The sequence below is a fragment of the Schistocerca cancellata genome, chromosome 3 (genome assembly GCF_023864275.1).
Source record: "Schistocerca cancellata isolate TAMUIC-IGC-003103 chromosome 3, iqSchCanc2.1, whole genome shotgun sequence".
NCBI lineage: Eukaryota > Metazoa > Arthropoda > Insecta > Orthoptera > Acrididae > Schistocerca > Schistocerca cancellata.
The window spans coordinates 715909010-715923022 of NC_064628.1; the positions used below are offsets into that span (position 1 = coordinate 715909010).

The window sequence follows — 14013 nt, forward strand, 5'->3', positions numbered from 1 at the left end:
TCTCCAGCAGGGATACGACTTCCTCAAATCCTGCCCTGAAATGAGATCCATCCTTCATGAAATCCTCCCCACTCCACCAAGAGTGCTCAAGTTTATACCTGTCCTTTTTTTCCCCCCTCTTTCCTGATGAAGCAACCTTGGGTTGCGAAAGCTTGAAATTTGTGTGTTTGTGTGTTTTTTATTGTCTCTGCTTACAACCTTACTTTTGTAGCTTTCAATTAAGATTGCCCTTCAATCCTGCTTACATTGCTGTGGCATTTGCATACACCACTACTTTTATTGTTCCTAATCTGATTTAGAGATTATCGAATCTTCCATTTACTTTTATTTCTATTTATTTTTTTCTTTAACTCTAAGTGCAAGTGTGTGTGAATGCGTGCTTGGTAGAGTTGAGAGTAGCCCACAAAATGCGAATAATTTCATTTGTTATATTCTACTGATAGCTCCAACTACACAACTGTAAAGAAGACTAGCAGGTTCATCAGAAATGTTCTGGAATTATTTTACCAGACTTCTTCATATACAGTTTCTTCAATCTGTGATTCATTATATTACAATTAAAATCTATTTATGTACTACAAGTGAGATATCTCACATTGGCAAACAGAATAATAAAAAATAATACCAGACTGCACATGCAAAAAGAAGTATACTTTGAATATTGTTGTTGGAACTTTCAGTTAATGATTGTTGAATCTCCTCCTCAAGAGCAAAGGAGACCAGACGATAGAGCAAGTAATATCTAAATGTTTGCAAATTTGTAGAGGAATTAGAAGTTTTAACAAACTTCATACTGAAAGTGTGCCACTTTCAGGGGAAACTGGTAATAAAATAATAAGTAAATTTGGTGGAATAGTGGACCAGTTTACTTTTAATTTTTCATCATTTACTTTATTCTTACCCAGCAGCTGTTTCTACATGGCCGGAAGCTGTTCTGGACGATTGTGGTTATAGTGATGATATTAATATTTCTCTAAAATGCTATTTGTGCTGCTTTGAATCTTGATGACTTGTTATTGTACATGTCTAGTTCTGTAGGACCAAATTGAGGAGCAAATCTCCATGGTCATGGAATGTGTCAGTACATGAAATTACAACATAAAGGAATAACAGGTACAATAAAAGGTTTATGAATCCAAAAAAAGACAAGCCATAAGCTTATGTAAATGCAATCAACAATATAACCTAGGAACCAGCTTAATTTTTCGGGTAACTCCTCAACTGAGTAAAATGAGTGACACATGAGGAAACTGTTCAGTTTCTGTTTGAAAGCTCGTGGATTACTGCTAAGATTTTTGAATTCTTGTGGTAGCTTACTGAAAACGGTTGTCACAGTATACTGCACACATTTCTGCACAAGAGTAATGGAAGTGCGATCCAAATGCAGATTGAATTTCTGCCTAGTATTAACTGAGTGAAAGGTGCTAATTCTTGGGAATAAGCTGATACTGTTAACAAGAAATGACAGTAAAGAACAGGTTTGCGAACTTACACCACTTATTGCCTGAACTGCCTGTTTCTGAGCCAAAAATAACCTTTGAGAATGGGAAGAGTTACCCCCAAAATATAATACCATATGACATAAGTGAATGAAAACAAGCAAAGTAGACTACTTTTCATGTTGAACTGTCACTCACTTCAGACACCCTTCGAATAGCAAAAATGGCAACATTAAGCCATTGAATAAGATCCTGAAATTGAGTGTTCCACGGCTGTTTACTACCTGTCTGAACACCTAGAAGTATAAACTGCTCAGTTTCACTAATCACTTGCCCATTCTGTGGAATTAAAACATATGGTTTTGTTGAATTGTGTGTTAGAAACAGTAAAACCGGAGTCTTACTGTGATTTAGAGTTAGTTTATTTTCTGCAAATCATGAATGTATGTCGTGAACTGCACTATTTGAAACAGAGCCAATGTTGCACACAACATCCTTTACTACCAAGCTACTGTCATTGGCAAACAGAAATATTTTAGAATTACCTGTAATACTAGAGGGCATATCATTTTATATAAATAAGGAACAGGAGTGGCTCTAGCACTGATCCCTGGGCACCCACTATCTGACTGTGCCCCACTCAGACCCCACATCACAGCCATTATCAACACTGTGAATAATGATCTTTTGCTGCCTAATGATCTTTTGCTGCCTGGTGTTAAAATAAGAGTTGAACCAATTGTGAGCTATTCCCCATATTCCATAATAGTCCAAATCCTGGAGCAATATTTTGTGATCAACACAATCAAAAAAGATGCCTAGCGTTCAAAACCTTTTGTTTAATCCATCCAGTACCTCACACAGAAAAGAGAATATAGCATTTTCAGTTGTTAAAGCACTTCTAAAGCCAAACTGTACATTTGATAACAAATTATGTGAAATGAAATGATCAATTATCCTTACTTACGTAGCCTTTTCAATAACTTTATCAAACACTGATGACATAGAAATAGGTCTAAAATTGTCTACATTGTACATTTCTCCCTTTTTATAAAGTGGCTTTACTACTGAGTACTTTAATGATTCAGGAAACTGGCCATTCTTGAAGAAAAATTTACAAATATGGCTAAGTACAGAGCTAACAGGTGCAGCACAATACTTTATAATTCTTGTAGGTACTCCATCGTATTCATAAGTTGGTCAGTCTTCAGAGTTTCAGTGGTTTAATTATTGACTTAGTCTTGCCCTTGTCAGTATCACAAAGGAGTATTTCAGACATCAGTCTTGGAAAGGCATTATCCGAGTGAGTTATAAGATTCCCTGTAGGAAACTAAATTTTTATTTAATTTACCACCAATGCTCAGAAAGTGACTGTTAAATACTGCACATATATCTGATTGATCAGTAACATAAATATTTTTACTACTAACTGATTTCATATTGTCCACCTTGTGCTGCTGACAAGACACTTTCTTTAAAACTGACCATATGGTTTTAATTTTACCCTGTGAATGAACTATTCTGTTTGCATACCACGTACTCTTTGCCTTCCCATTAACATTTTTAAGCACCTTACAGTATTGTTTCTAATGGGCTACTGTAGCTTGATTGTGACTACTTCTAACATTTTGATATAATTCCCACTTTGTTCTACATGATATCCTTTCCCACTAATCAGCCACACAGGCTGCCTTTACTACTAGTACCCTGTTTAGAACATTTTAATGGAAAGCAGCTTTCAGAGAGCATGATAAATATGTTAAGGAAAGCATTATATTTGTCGTCTATGTTATCAGCACTATAAACATCCTGTCACTCTTGTTCCTTTAACCAGGTTTAAGAAACTCTCTATTGCCATTGGATTAGCTTTTCTACCTAGTTTGTTATTATATATGTCATTTACTGGAGTACAAAAACAGTTTATACTTAAAATTTGTGCATCATGGTCTTTAAGGCCATTCACCCTTTTTCTAACAGAATGCCCATCTCATAATGAAGAATGAATAAAAATGTTGTGTATGGCTATGCAACTGATCACCTGCACACTGGTTGTTAAAAAGTGTGTGTGTGTGTGTATGCCCATCTCATAATGAAGAATGAATAAAAATGTTGTGTATGGCTATGCAACTGATCACCTGCACACTGGTTGTTAAAAAGTGTGTGTGTGTGTGTGTGTGTGTGTGTGTGTGTGCATCTTATCATATTAGTTTAGGAGATCTTCCAACATCCTTTTTCTTGCACAATTGCATACAAAATTAATATTGAAGTCACTACATATAACTAACTTTCGGTACTTCCTGTAAAGTGAACCAAGAACCCTCTCTCTGAAGTCAAAGTTAGGGGATCTGTAAACAACAACAATTAGAAGTTTAGTTTCACTAAATTCAACTGCCCCTGCATAACATTCAAATACCTGTTCAGTGCAATGCAGTGCCTATAAATTACTTGCTGTTTGAAGAAAAGTTGAAGAAGTTAATAGACCACAGAACAACTGTTTTGGTGATCAGTTATTTCACCACTTCCCTTACTTTAGAGCTTAAGTAGTGTGCAGAAGCATGTCGGTGTTATACTAATGTTTAAGAATCTGGTAAACTTTGAAATCACATGTCTTTGAGAGTTGAAACTTTTGTTAGCCTGAACAGTTGATTTGGAAATAAGAAATATTAAATGTCAGCTTTGGCTTCCCTCTGACAACCATGCCTCCATCCTTGCTAACATCCCTGTTTTCCTTTCCCTGTTGCTTCATAACCTGGGTTGTGAGTAACTAAATCCACTTTCCCTTCTTCCCTTTCTTTCCCCTCTCTCCTCCCTGATGAAGGAACATTTATTCCGAAAGCTAGGAACATAAATTTTCGGTTCTGTTTTTTTGTGTATCTATCGGCTGTACTGAGCTGAGGTGAGTACTGGTCAGCCCCTCTATCTCTTTGTTAGTATTTGTTTCACATCTTTATATGAGATTTTCCATTAATCATTGAAATATTAAATGTTGCAGACATAAATTTTTTTCACTGAATGAATGTTTGACGACACCACATTTCTCTGTAATGATGCTATTGTGTTTTTGCAACTTCAGGATGTCTGTTAGCCGTTCACTGCGTATGTTTGGTGAGCCGAACAGACCTCCTGATTGGTTCTCTCAGAAGAACTGTGCTGTTCAGTATTCAATGTTGCTGGAGAATGTCGAAACACCCAAAAGGAAAAAGCGCAGTGAAAAAGGAGAAGTCCACATAGAAACACCTGGGGAGAGTATTGTGAGGAAACTGACTAATGGTAAGAAAAATAGAAAATTAATATTTTTGTAGCACTGTAGTACATTTTAGCCAAGTAGAAGATTTGTGAATCAATTTCATGCAATGTCTCTGTTTTTACACTCTTTCATTCACCAAAAAATCAACTGCTGTGCCCACTCATGTGTCATGCTTTGGAATTGGAACATTCATTGGTGACATTTGAGCATGCTTGGTTTATGTGTGCAAGGAATACAACGCAAAAAAATCAGTATAAATGCATGGATATTTGTAGGAAAATTGAGTGTTGCCAGGAATAGTTGCGCACAGTGTATACACAATAGTATGAGGTCCAGTATACTGACAAATGCAGTGAAATGGCATCACATTTCATGTCTGTAATACAGTATATGACAAGATACGAACGATTAAAGTGGTAGAGGGTGGAATTCAATATAAAGGCAGTTGGCTTTGTGTGGTTTAATGTGTGCATATGTGCCTCTACTGCTGATAGGAAACAGGTACCATTAGTGGCGCTGTGTGTAGTGCACATAAACCATGGTTGTAAAAGTGCCATGTGGAAAACAGCTTGAGATGAAAAAGCAAAAAATCATCAGCATATACAAGGAAATGGGATTCCCTAATCTCCATATTGCTAAGAAGTTGAACTGTTCAAGTAGAATAATTGATAATTTGGTTAGATAAGACATGTGGTATAGACAGAATGTAAGATACGGGTTAAGTAGAAAATTAGTTGAGGCATCAGAACGGTCCCTTTTGCCTAAAGCAAGAGCCCCACAAACTGTTATTCTTCTCAATTTGTTACTGATTTATGGTTGTCAGTAACTGTCAGGTGTATATGACAAAGTTTGTCGAATGACAAACATCTTACATTCAAGAAACTACTGCAGTAGCTTGCTCTAACACCGTAGCAAAAATATGCTAGATCGGAGTGTGCTGAAAAACATACATCATGGACTTCAGAATGGGATAAGGTGATGTAAAGTGATGAGAAGCAGCTTAATTTAGATAGGCTGCATGGATTTCAGTATTATTGACATTCTCAAACAGTGCAGCAGGTAAGAATGAGGAGAAATGTTGGTGGTAGGAGTGTTAAGTTTTGGGCAGCCTTCTGCATTAAAGGTAAATAATGCATTGCTTGACTGAACACTAGAATGAGTTCTAACATGTACACTGTGATGCTAGAGACAGAATTTATTACAATGTAAGAGGACCAAGGGAACGAAATTCTAATTTTTCAAAAAGATAATGCATTTGTGCATGTTTCTGCTACAACCAAAAGTGGTTTGAAGATAAAGATACCAATTTCTTGCCATGGCCTGCATGTAGTTTGGATATGAACCCTGTGAAAAAGCATTGGGGAATACTTGCAAGTCATGTTTATCACAGTGGAAGGCAGTATGAGGCTGCACGTGAGCTGAAAAGTGTGATAGGAGAAGACTGGGTGACAATTTCACTGAAAGAACTAAAAACCCTAACAAAATCAGTGCTGAACAGAATTTTTCTGGTAATTAGGAATAACGGAGGCTGGATAGAGCATTAAAAATTCAATAACATACTATGACCGTGAGCGCATTTACACCAGTCTCCATCCAGGAAATGCAAATGCCTAATTTTGTCACTCGTATTGCAAAAGAAATTAACTAATTCCATCATGATTGTTTGTAACTTATGTGTCTACTACTTTCATAGTAAATTTGATACAATATGCTTCAGATGTACTATTCCCCCCTGCGGGTCCGGGGGTTAGAATAGGCCTGAGGTATTCCCACCTGTCATACAAGGCGACTAAAAGGAGTTTCACACATTTTGGTTTTTATGTGATGGTTCCCTGTAGGGTCTGACCTCCATTCTTCAAAATTTTCCCGAAGAGCGAGCCAATTGGGGAAGGGGGCTTTACAAGGTGCATCGTGTCCATCGTGCATTGAGATCTTTAGCCCACATGCTCATCGTCGCATTGCAGTCCTGCCAATTCTCCATCTCTTGGGCGAGGACACCTTCCTGGGTGCATTTTCCACCATGCACTATGCAGTGGCGATTTCTGCATCAACGATGAATATGGACTTCTTTGCACTTGATATCCAACACAGTAGCCAGTCCGTTGTGGTGGGGCCGCCATGTACCCTGTTGGTTGTAGTCCCCTGACCACACAGGCTCTGCTGATGCCTGCGCCGTTAACTCCCCACGTATGTCAAGGGGTAGATGCCCATCCCCCTGGGGCATTGGGACTCCCGGCAATGGCCATCCTGCCAGGTGGCCTTTGCTGCGGCTGGGTGGTGCATGTGGGGAGCGCCCCTAGTAGGAGTGGGTGGCATCAGGGTAGATGACATGCAATGAAGTGTAGTCCATCATCTCTTGCTGGTGGTGAAACAAACACCAACAGTCTCTAAGTGTTCATGAGCTCAATTCAACACACAGAAGTACGACCCCAAATTGTTCCCCTCCCTGCCCACACCGTGGGAGGAGCGTCAGGCTAAGGATGGCAGCGGATCTTATTCGCCCCAGTACCTTGTATGTTCGAGAGCTGATGGGGAATCTTTCATGATGATGAAGTCGCAGTTTTTTGTTGAGCATTTAGATGACAAGTTTGGGGAGGTGGAGGGCTTATCCAAAGTGAGATTTGGGTCAATCTTGATCAAAACAGCATCCTCTGCCCAGTCACGGGAGTTTCTCGCTTGTGGATGTTTCTGTAACCATCACATACCATAAGAGCATAAATATGGTCCAGGGTATCATATTTCGCACAGATCTCTTGCAGTCCGATGATGAGCTGCACGCCAATTTAGAGCGGTGAGGTGTACATTTCATCCGGCATGTCCACTGGGGTCCGAAGGATAATCAGTTTGCCATCAGTGCCCTCATATTGGACTTTGATGGTGTTACATTGCCTGAGAAGGTCAAGGTGATGGTCTACCGGTGTGATGTAAAGCCCTATATTCCTCCCCTGATGTGGTACTGTAAGTGCTGGAAATTGGGCCATAAATCTTCCTGCTGTACTTCCAGCGTCACATGCCGAGATTGCGGACGCCCATCTCATCCCAGTACTCCATGTGCTCCGCCTCCCATTTATGTCAACTGTGGAGAGCACGGTTCGCCTTGCTCACCTGACTGTAGGATTCTCCAGAAAGAAAGGAAAATCATGGAGTACAAGACCCTTGACAGACTGACCTACACTGAGGCTAAGAGAAAATTTGAACGCCTGCACAGTGTGTGTATGACATCATCTTACGCCGCCGCTACGACAGTTCTGGCACCATTAGCTCCCCCAACACTGGTCACCTCTCAGAGCCAGAAGACTACACCTGTCCCCTTGATGGTGGGTGGGGGCGGCATTTTCCTCCCTGTTGCTTCTGCGCCACCTACTTTGGGACCCCCCCCCCCCCCCCCCCCCCAAACTATCGGAGACGTCCGTCCCCACTTCTAAGGCGGAGAAGCGTAAGTCTTCCTCAGCTTCTCTCACTAGGAACGGGTCCCTTGGGTCACTCCCTTCCCAGGTTTCTTCTAGTGGGAAAGACGACACCCGCCAGTGGCTCAAGAGCCCAAAAGCAGCTGGTCATAGGGCTTTACGTTCATTCTCAGTCCCGGAGACTGAGCCAGTGTAGTCCTTCCAGACAGGTAAACCCAAGGAGCAGTGAGAGAAATCCGAAAAGAAAACTCCTAAGACCAAGGAAATCGCAGTGGCACCCACACCACCGCTACCTACAAGCTCTGCGGCTGAGGATGGTCTGGAGATTTTGGCGTCCGCTGAGGATCTAAATCTCGCCAGACCCTCAGACACAATGGATATAGACTCCTCTGGCAATAAATCGGTGGCAGCAGGTGACTCTGAGGCGTAAACTGTCTCATTGAATGTTCCATGCCTTCCCAGTCTCACGATGTCATCCTCCAGTGGAATTGCAGCAGTTTTTTCCACCGCTTGGCTGAGCTACGGCAACTGTTAAGCTTTACAGCTGCTGTCTGCATTGCCCTCCAGGAAACCTGGTTCCAAACAATGCGGAACCCTGCCCTCCATGGCTATAAGGGATATTACAGAAACCGTAGTGACTATAATCGAGTGTCAGATGGAGTTTGCGTTTATGTCCTAAACTCGGTCTGTAGTGAACATGGCCCCTTCAAACAGCTCTTGAAGCTGTGGCTGTCAGAATAAGGACGACGCAGGAAATAGCTGCCTGCAATGTATATCTTCCTCCAGATGGTGCAGTACCCCTGAATGTATTATCTGCACTGATTGATCAACTCCCTAAACCTTTCCTACTTCTGGGAGATTTTAATGCCCATAATCCCTTGTGGGGTGGTACCATGCTTATTGGCTTCTCCCATCTATCCACTGGAGAGCACATGATGACCTGTGTGGTAGTGACCACTTCCCCATCTTCCCCATCTTCCTGTCACTGCCCCAGCGTCAGGTAAATGGTCGCCTTCCCAAATGGGCTTTGAACAAGGCAGACTGGGGAACTTCACCTCTGCTGTCATCGCTGAATCTCCCTGACACGCTAACATCAATGTGATAGTTGAGCAGGTGACTAGCACAATTGTCCCCCCAGGGGGTCCACAACTCTTTTGTGGATACGTGCGTAGCGAGCACGGGACCCCGAGCTAATGTGGCCTTCCTTCCTTTCCGGGCTGCATACCTTCCCATTCCGCATCCTTCCCCATCCCTATCTTCGCCCCTCCTCCCCTCTCCTCTGGCTCTTTCCTTCTATTTCTCCCCATCTGGGAGTATGGTTTGTGCCTACGTCCTGAGACGGACGCTCGTAAATGTACTGCATTCCTTGCCTTCCTTGCTTTTATGTCTTCTTCCTTCCTTTGTCCTTCTCTGTCTTCTTCCTTCCTTTGTCCTTCTCTTTTCCTTACCTCTTCTCTTTCTCTTTTCTCCGCTGCGGCGTTTGAGACCTCTCTTCCTTCCTTTCCCTTTCTCTTTCTTCCTCCCTGTGCGTGTCTGAAGGCCGACCCACGCCCTTCGTGCGTAGCCGGTGACGGGGTAACGCGTAATTCCCCGCCCCGGGTAGACAGGTAGGACACGTACATACCCCCTGGTAACGGCCAGGCCCAGGGAGGGGTGATTACCCGAGCTGATACCTTCCGAAAATGCAGATTGGTCCCTCCGTCCGTTTGTCGGGAGGTGTGACCTGAGGTGTGAACAATCACCTAAGGCGGGAGTGCCCTCAGAGAGGGCCCCCACAAGGGAGGAGCGCGCCATCGGAGACGCCGGTAATCATGGGGGATTCTTCCGCAATGGTTTCCTCACCTTCCACTAAGTCTGCTCACAAACGTAAGTATACTGAGTCTCAGCCACAGGCGATTCTTCCATCGTTGCCACAGTTCCTAGTTGTTTCTCGGTCTGATGAAGGTCACGACTTCTCCACGGTCAACCCTTTCATTATTCAGAAAGGAGTCGACGCAATAGCAGGTCCTGTAAAGTCTTGTTCCAGATTACGGAATGGCACCCTGTTGTTAGAAACACACAGTGCCCTCCAGGCACAAAAATTGCTGCGTACTTCTCTGCTCCACACCTTCCCTGTCCGGGTGGAACCGCACCGTACCTTAAATTCCTCGCGTGGAGTCGTTTATACACGCTCCCTCGATGGATTGTCTGACGAAGAAATTCAGCACTATCTGTCTGACCAGGGCGTAACGGCAGTTCATAGAGTAATGAAACGGGTTGACACGAACATCATTCCAACCCGCACTGTCTTCTTGACATTTGACACAGTTCAACTCCCATTGAAAATCAAAGCAGGCTATGAGATAATTTCTGTTCGCCCTTACGTCCCAAACCCTACGCGTTGCTATCGATGTCAGCGGTTCAATCACACCAGCCAGTCCTGTTCCAATCCAGCCAAATGTGTTATGTGTGGCAAGGATGCCCATGAGGGTGCTTGTCCACCTCCATCCCCTCGCTGCATCAACTGTATGGGTGACCACGCTGCTTCCTCTCGAGATTGCCCCGTTTTTAAGGACGAGAAGCTCATCCAGGAAATAAGGGTGAAGGAAAAGGTGTCGACCTTTGCTGCTCGAAAATTATTCGCCAGTCGCAAGCCCACCGTGCCTCAGACAGGAAAATACAGCACTGTCCTTGCTTCTCCTCGGCCAACAAAGGAGGCGGCCACGCAGACTTGCGACCTCACCTTTAGTACCACGGTCGTCAGATCGGCCAGCGCAAAGATCGCTCGTTCAACCTCACCACTTTCGCCTGCCCACTGTATGGCTCACCCTTCGTCGGGTTCTGCTACATCTCGAGCCCAAAAGTCGGACGCCAAGTCTTCAAAAAAAGAGCATACTCGTGAAGAGTTTTTACGTACCGCAACTTCACAACCATCGGTTCCTCCTTCATCTAAACAACATTCTTCCAAGAAGGCTACAAAGAAACCCAGTTCCTCTCCTTCTCCGCCAAGGCGTGCCCCCTCTACAGCACCACCTGGCGGAAATCGCCCTCGGCCGTCTTCTGTGTCGCCGAGGCGCACAGCTGGTGGCCGGTCAACCGGCCGATCGCTGGTGGCAGGGGCTGCTCCTGACCAACCTATGCATCAGGATCTTCTGCCTTCGGCTGAATGCCATTCCATGCTGTCGGTTGCTAGCTCCGAGCAGTCTTTGAGTTGACAGCAACTTGACCCTTGGTCACATTCCTCCATTCTCTTTTCACCCCATGTCCATTATCCATTGGAATATCCGCGGCATTCGAGCCAATCGGGATGAATTGTCGGTCCTCTTACGCTCCTACTCGCCGGTCATCTTCTGTCTTCAGGAAACAAAGCTGCGTCCCCATGACCGCTTTGTTCTCCCTCATTTTCAGTCTGTCCGATATGATCTCCCCTCTGTTGAAGGCTCTCCAGCCCATGGAGGACTCATGATTCTTCTCCGTGATACTCTCCATTATCACCCAATCCCCTTAAACACTTCCTTCCAAGCTGTCGCCGTCCGTCTTTCACTTTCCGGATACACGTTCTCTCTTTGTACTGTATACATTCCATCGTCCACACCAATGGCACGAGCTGATCTCTTTCATCTTCTTGGTCAGCTTCCACCCCCCTATTTGCTGGTTGGGGACTTCAATGCCCACCACCCGCTTTGGGGATCTCCACATCCTTGTCCACGTGGCTCTCTATTGCTAGACGTCTTCCACCAAGCGGATCTAGTTTGCCTCAACACTGGGGTCCGTACATTTTTGTCTGCCTCCACGACAAATTTATCTCATTTGGACCTTGCGGTCGGTACTGTTCCGCTAGCTCGGCGCTTCGAATGGTTCGCCCTTGATGATACACACTCGAGTGACCACTTTTCATGTGTCCTTAGACTGCAGCCTCCACTGCCATATATGCGCTCGCGACGCTGGAAATTTGCCCAAGCCGATTGGACACTTTTTTCGTCTCTCGCGACATTCGATGACCGTCGCTTTCCCAGCGTCGACGATGAGGTCACACACATTACCGACGTTATTCTTACAGCTGCAGAACGTTCAATACCACGCACCTCCGAATTGCTCCAGCGCCCCCCAGTTCCTTGGTGGAACGAGGCATGCCGTGACGCACTACGTGAGCGGCGACGTGCTCTTCGCATTTTCCGTCACCATCCTACTTTGGCCAACTGTATCCGCTATAAGCAGCTCCGTGCGCGATGCCGTCGCGTCATCCGCGATAGCAAGAAGGCAAGCTGGAAATTCTTTATTAGCTCATTTAACACCTTCACTCCCTCCTCGGAAGTTTGGAGTCGGCTTCGACGGTTCTCAGGCGCGCCTAGTTTCTCCCCGGTCTCTGGGCTCACTGTCGCGCATGATACCTTAGTGGACCCCGTCGCAATTTCTAACTCGTTGGGTCAGCACTTTGCTGAGATTTCGAGCTCTTCAAATTACCCGCCAGCGTTTCTCCCGAAGAAACATGCAGCAGAAGTGCGACATCTTGCTTTCTCCTCTCCAAATCACGAAAGCTAAAATACTGTTTTCTCCATGCGGGAACTCCAACATGCCCTCTTTTCTTCTCGCTCCTCCGCCCCAGGACCGGATGGTATCCATGTCCAAATGTTGCTGCATTTATCAACCCATAGTCTGCGTTACCTCCTTCGCCTTTATAATCGAATTTGGACCGACAGTACCTTTCCCAGACGGTGGCGGGAAGCTATTGTCGTTCCCGTTCCGAAACCTGGAAAGGACAAACATCTCCCCTCTAGCTATCGCCCCATTTCTCTCACGAGTAGTGTCTGTAAGGTTTTGGAGCGTATGGTGAATTACCGTTTAGCTTGGTGGCTGGAATCCCGCAGTCTTTTAACACCTGCCCAATGCGGATTCCGAAAGCATCGTTCTGCAGTTGACCATCTTGTTGCTCTCTCCACTTATATCATGAACAATTTTCTCCGGGAACGCCAAACGGTAGCAATATTTTTTGATCTGGAGAGAGCATACGATACCTGTTGGAGGACAGGCATCCTCCGCACACTGTTCTCTTAGGGCTTTCGAGGCCGGCTGTCCCTTTTTCTTTGCGAATTTATGGCAGAGCGCACTTTTAGGGTGCGGGTGAACACTACTCTCTCCCGTACTTTCTCCCAAGAAAACGGGGTACCCCAGGGATCCGTGCTGAGTGTTGTACTGTTTGCCATCGCCATAAATCCAATTATGGATTGTCTCCCTCCTGATGTCTCGGGCTCCCTCTTTGTGGACGATTTTGCAATCTACTACAGCGCTCAACGGACCAGCCTTCTTGAACGATGTCTTCAAGGATGTCTCGATCGCCTCCCCTCGTGGAGCATTGAAACTGGCTTCCGTTTCTCACCCAGTAAGACCGTTTGTGTCAATTTTTGGCGACGTAAGGAGTTTCTTCCGCCCTCCTTACATCTAGGTCCTGTCAACCTTCTGTTTTCAGACGTCGCTAAATTCTTGGGTCTTATGTTTGACAGAAAACTATGCTGGTCCTCCCACGTTTCGTATCTTTCGGCTCGCTGTCTGCGATCGCTTAACACCCTCCGTGTCCTGAATGGTACCTCCTGGGGAGCGGACCGAGTGGTCCTTCTCCGCCTCTATCGCACCTTAGTGCGCTCGAAATTGGATTATGGAAGCATAGTCTACTCCTCTGCTCGGCCGTCTATTCTTCGGCGTCTCGACTCTATCCACCACCGTGGATTACGTTTAGTGTCTGGAGCTTTTTACACTAGCCCTGTGGAAAGCCTTTATGCTGAGACTGCTGAACCTCCGCTGTCCAATCGGCGAGCAGTCCTTCTGAGTCGTTATGCTAGCCATCTGTCTTCCATGCCTGCTAATCCAGCCCATGACCTTTTTTTCGACGCCTCCTTTGATGTAGGGTATGCAGGCCGCTCCTCCTCCCTACTACCCCCGGGAG

At 44.8% G+C, this 14013-nt stretch overlaps 1 protein-coding gene across 4 annotated transcripts in view; it reads left to right on the top strand.

The window, feature by feature from the left end:
- Positions 1-14013, top strand: part of LOC126175723 (bromodomain-containing protein 8) — a 272574-nt gene that overhangs the window by 15657 nt on the left and 242904 nt on the right. For all 4 annotated transcript variants that reach the window (XM_049922659.1, XM_049922657.1, XM_049922658.1 and 1 more), the window contains one exon: positions 4513-4709. In XM_049922659.1, coding sequence (XP_049778616.1) covers positions 4513-4709 — 197 coding nt within the window. The remainder of the gene's footprint in view (positions 1-4512; positions 4710-14013) is intronic.